Genomic DNA, 5,585 nt, shown 5'->3' on the forward strand with positions numbered 1-5,585 from the left:
AGATTTATTAGGCTCTGTGTAAGTCCTTGATATATGTGGTTTACTTCTAACAATCCATGGTTCACAGAGGAAGCACAGAGACCTTAATAAGTAATTGACCAAAAGTCACACTTCAAGTAAGTAGCAGATATGATTTACCACAGCTCATGTTTTTCAATCAGCATCCTTTCAGCCAATGTCATTAATAGACCTATCTGTATCAAGAATTATGAACTGTTAAACAGAACCCAGGAATCACTCACATTCATTTAAAAGACAATTTTGGGTGTGATTATGTAATTTCAGCTTTTGGAACTTGTTAAAAAGAAAACCACAGGCCACAAATGGCATCACTTAGGTTAAGGTCCCAAATCAGTAAACCAAGAGTTAATACCTAACCTAACTGCAGTTTTGAGTCCCTAGGAATGTAAACTTTAACCAGTCAGTCAGGGATTTTCTGGTCAGCACCAATAAAGTAATCAGTCACATGGACCCTCTTCATCCCCCCCCCCCAGAGTAAAATCAGGTAATCTATGTACTAAGACCCTTTTATCTCCAAATGAACGTGAATTCAAGTAAAATAATCCTCTTTTCTGTTTATGACTTCCTCATCCTGCCCTCAAAAATCTCTCTTTTCCTGTAGCCTATTTGGAGCTCCTCTCTGCTTGCTAGATGGGATGCTTCTTAATTATTTAATAAAGCCAATTAAATCTTCAAATGTACTTGGTTTAATTTTGTTTTTCAACAAGCTATATGTAAAACTCTCTCCAAAAGCACATATGTGTAATTGTATATATCTGTAAAACCTCAAACTATGTATGCCCTAGGCATATATTCTTCCTTTATTCAATGTCCCAACTAGCTTAGCAGGGTAGGAGATTACTTAGGAATTTGGAATCAAACCAGAGGCAGTAAGCACTTGTCTGGCCTGTCGTGCCTCAGTGCACATAACTTTTGGTTCTTTTTGTCACAACCAACACCTACTAAATAGTTTTTATAATAAACACAGATTTCCTAAAGATAACTGTTTTCTGTGATAAAATTTGTTTAGTTACTTCAAGGTGGAGAAAGGAACATTTAAACTCAAGGTGAGTTTCTATCTAAAGTTTAGTTGCAGTCACATACTCCCTGTTTATTTCTAATATATTTTGAAACATTTACATCAAAAGGCAGATGGCTTTGGAAGTAGCTTCTGCATACAGTTGTATACTACTGAGTACTCTAAGGAGATATTTGTAGGGATGGTTAGGAAAGTTTGTTAAGAAAAGCAGGGAGTAAAAACGCTTCTTTTCTCCAAAGACTATGGTATCAAAAAGTCACAAATTTATATTAAATGACCAATATCTGACAACTGGACTTCTCTCTAAATATTTACAGATCATTTTGAAAATACCAACTGATGCCTCCTTTTTCAAAATAAAAATTTGAAACAAGGTAGTATGTTTCATAACGGATGTTAATGTTGTGTGGAACGCAGATAAAATATTTTGTGTGGTATAGGTGAATGTAATCAATGAGGCTTTTTCATTCTGCAAGAGGAAGCATTTCTTTCAAAACTGAAATCTCACAATTTTTAATTTTTTGAGGTATGCTGATTTTTTTACAAATGGAAATAAAGAGAAATTCTCTTGAAGAATTCACTCTATCTCCTTGCTTCTCTTCCTGACAAGCCCCCTGCTCCCTCCCCACCCTAGCCCACATTCTAAATTTCCTGGACGGGTTTGAATTCCGGGGACGCGGTGGCCCCCGGTAGAGATGAACAAGCGGGGTTGGGGGTGGGGGGAGGGGGGCGTGGTCAGCGAGAAGAAGGAAGGCAGTTCAACTGGCCTGAATCACCACCCGGGTCGGGAGTGGGAGGGGTGGACGGTGTTGCTGACCAGCCACGGTAACGTGAGATGGGTTAACTCCAACCTCAGGGAGGTGAGGCACTAGTGGACCCTCAGATTGGACAGGACCAAGCTGAGTGACAGTAAGGTGCGCGCTGGGGCTCTGCGCATAAGCAGACAGAGGGGATTGTCTGTGAGTGTGCGCGAGGCGAGGGACGGAGGCGGGCACTCTCGCTGCACAAGCCGCTGGAGTTAGGGCTGCGAGCTCGTAGGTGACGCGGGGCTTTCACGTGACTTGGAGCTGCAGAGAGACGCAGCCTTCGGTGCAGTCGTCACTCTCTTCTGGGTACCAGCTCCCCGCTGCCCTGCGCCAGGCGGGCTGGCACTGGGCCCACGGAAAGCGGAGCAGGTGAGGGCTCCAGGGCTTGCGGGCCAACGCCAGGGCGAAAGCAGCAGGCCTACCCCTGAGGGCAGCGTAAAGCATCAGCGCAGCGGGTCCCGGCCAGTTTTCTCCACACCGGCATTTTTGGGGAACATCAGTAGTGGCCCCCTAGGGTGTGGGTGCTGGAGCGGCCGGGAGGGCAGGCGAGCCACTAAGAGCGTTGGGAAATCTCTGAGTTCCTACAGGAAAATGGTGACCCTCTGAGGCGGGGTAGGGGAGGCTAGGGGTTGGGGCGGGAAATGCGGATGGGGGGGTGGCCAGGGCGTCCGAGACTCTGAAGGGACCAGGTTGTGGCGGGTCGGCGCCAAACGCTTCGCCACAGTCCCGGTTCCTTCCATCCCGGCCCTCTTTAGGTCTGCGGGTCTAGGTGTGAAGTGTCGCGGCGGCCCACGTACGGCGAGAATCGGGAGAAGGAGGAGACTGCAAGGATAGGCCCAGGTCGGTGCGGGGGACAGCGTGGCGGGCGGGTGCAGAACCCAGCTTAAGACCCCCCCCCCCCAATTCCCCCGTTTCCGTCCACCGTCCTCCATTTTGGTGCCTGCGGAGCTCGGGGAAAGAATCCTGGGAAAGGAAAAATGGTGGGCTTTAGGGGAGGGAGGGAAAAGGAGAGAGCAGGAGAGAGGGGGCTCGAATTGGAGGCCCCCTAGAGGACGCCTGAAGTTCCTAAGGTGGGGAAAATTAAAAAACAAAGCAAAACAAAACAAAACAAAACAAAACAAAAACCTTTTCTATCAGGGCTCTGAATCCTGCTGGTCAGTGCACCAAGCATTCAGTCTCTCTCCTTGCCTTTGTTTTACTTGTGTTCAAAGAAAAGCAACCAGGAAAAAAAATCTCATGGCAAATATCCACCAGGAAAACCAAGAAATGGAGCAGCCCATGCAGAATGGAGAGGAAGACCGCCCTTTGGGAGGGGGCGAAGGCCACCAACCTGCAGGAAATATTAGACGGGGACAGGCTCGCCGACTTGCTCCTAATTTTCGATGGGCCATACCCAATAGGCAGGTCAATGATGGGATGGGTGGAGATGGAGATGATATGGAAATGTTCATGGAGGAGATGAGAGAAATCAGGAGAAAACTTAGGGAGCTGCAGTTGAGGAATTGTCTGCGTATCCTGATGGGGGAGCTCTCTAATCACCATGACCATCATGATGAATTTTGCCTTATGCCTTGACTCCTGCCATTTTCCATGAGATTAATTACTGTGATTCACACTGTTTTCTTTCTCCTTGCATTTTCCTGATAACACCTTTACCGATCCGTTTGCTGTGAACCTTATGTAATTTCCATGTGTCAAGCGGGTTCTGTGTTACCAGATCCAATTGGAGATTGCCTTGGCACCCAGTCTAAATTTCTGTCAAGAGTAGAGTCACCCATTTGCATGGAAAAGTGTAAAGTTAATAAAGCAATTGAAAAGTAATCTATACATTCATTATTGTCTCATTTAAAAGCATATGTATATATTATATGAAACCCCCCCCATACAAAAAAAATCAGAAATAAGATGCCCCATGGTGTTAATTGGGTCACATTTCTCTGTAGTTGGGTAATATGTGACTTTTTTCCTTTTATTGCCTTGTTTTAGAAGCAAAAACAATTTTTCAGTGACTCTGAATGTAGTACAGGTGTATAATGCTGGGTCAACAAACCTTAAAATTAAACTTTAAATATTTTCCAGTTTTACCTGGAAGAATAAACCCTCCCTTTATTACAGATGTATTCCTTTAAAGAGTCAGTTTTCTGTGAAATGGGGAATAATGCTTGCTTTACCGGGCTGCCAAGTGGAATAGATGAGGTGTGAAATTGTTGGGCTGCTCCAATGCAACTCCACCAGGTACTTGGGGAGGACTAAAGAGAGTTTTCACCTATGCTCACAAGTCCATAGGGCAAAAATAGGTGGCTTCCACCTTGTCATTCCTCTGATATTTGCAATACTGCTCCCCTAATCACTGCCATTTCAGTTGGGCATACTTTCCCTTATGCTGGGTCCCGATTCTGTTTCTGTTGCTGATGTGAGTCCTCAAGGTAACAGAAACCCACTGATTTCTCTTGAGTCCCCACTGTGTTAATCCCTGCCCTCTTGACTCCTATAAAAGTTTGGAGAATGTCTTTCTCCCCACTTTAAAGATATTAATCCAAGTGAGTACCATTTCCCATGTTTCTTTTGTTGGTTCTTAACAAAATACCTCTTTTTGGTATTCATGATCCTCCTCTTCAAAAAACGCAGACATGAATGCTCTAGGGCCTACCTCAGGACATATCATATGTCTCCCCACAGTGTGTCCAGAATTGCACTGCTTCAAACCTCCAAAACAAATAGGCTTTGTTTTGCCTGTGTTTCAACCCTTTGGAGGCATTTTCTCAAAAGAGAGGCTGGGAACGCCAATCCAACCAGTTTAACAGACTTACCCAGAAGACATCTAAATCACATTAGGGTGACACATTTTAAAGCTAAACACTCCCATTTCTATCCTTTCCACACCGGAAAAATGAAATTGCTTATAAATTCTTAAAAACTATATTAAATATTTGGCATTATAATTTAATGTGAGTGTATGCCCTTCTTGTGACAATACTTTTGTCTTAATCATCTTGGAGCTTAGTTTCTAGTGTAGTGCCTGACAATTATTAATCATTTTGATTGGTCAATTAACTATAATGGAGTTAGGAACCCAGCTTAATATTGTTCCTGACTGTCCTTAATTAAGTGTCTTAAGGCAAGTAACTGCTTATTTGGAAGGTGTTTTAATTTCCAAAGGAACATGGCAAGAAAAGTCTCTAACCCAAAATCTAATTTTTTTTATAGACCTGGAATGTACCAGTGCTTATGTAAACACAGATCCCTTATTTGCATCATAATTACCTAGGAAAAATGTTAAAAATGCTGACACTTGCATACCCTTCCCACTTTCAACCCCATTATCACCTCTTGAATCACCTGATCAGGAACTACTGTATTGAAAATTCTTCAGGTGATTCTGATGCATCTGAGTTATGACAACATAGGCATAACACTAATTACACAATTTTACAGTGTCATCTAAATTACCTTGCTTATTTGATAATACAATGAATATACCTTTCCAAAATAATAGTATTTCTAAAATTAGATTTCATTAAATCAATATATATTTATAAATCAGTACTGCTTTTTATCTTTCCAAATATCTTAATGCATTATCATGAACCTACTACTAATAATAATTATGCAATAATTTGCAATTAAATAAGTTAGGTGTTATCATTTCTATGCAAGTCGATGCCCTTTCATACCAATGATTTTGTCTTAATCACCCTGGAGCTCAGTTTCTAGTACAGTGCCTGATACAGTAAATATTT

At 42.8% G+C, this 5,585-nt stretch overlaps 1 protein-coding gene across 2 annotated transcripts; it reads left to right on the top strand.

Annotated features, from left to right (window-relative positions):
• Positions 1-1,977: 1,977 nt before the first annotated feature.
• BEX3 (brain expressed X-linked 3) lies at positions 1,978-3,666 on the top strand. 2 transcript variants are annotated; one of them, XM_039224194.1, is made up of 3 exons: positions 1,978-2,214; positions 2,601-2,685; positions 3,100-3,666. In XM_039224194.1, the coding sequence occupies exon 3, from the start codon at positions 3,112-3,114 to the stop codon at positions 3,418-3,420; it is 309 nt and encodes a 102-aa protein (XP_039080125.1). In that variant the 5' UTR covers positions 1,978-2,214; positions 2,601-2,685; positions 3,100-3,111; the 3' UTR covers positions 3,421-3,666. The 2 variants fall into 2 exon arrangements, with proteins under 2 accessions (XP_039080125.1, XP_039080124.1); XM_039224193.1 differs by having other exon boundaries at positions 1,980-2,214; positions 3,057-3,666.
• The last annotated feature ends 1,919 nt before the right edge of the window (positions 3,667-5,585 follow it).

The sequence above is a fragment of the Hyaena hyaena genome, unplaced genomic scaffold (assembly GCF_003009895.1).
Source record: "Hyaena hyaena isolate Hyena2069 unplaced genomic scaffold, ASM300989v1 scaffold_1549, whole genome shotgun sequence".
NCBI classification, from domain to species: Eukaryota; Metazoa; Chordata; class Mammalia; order Carnivora; family Hyaenidae; genus Hyaena; species Hyaena hyaena.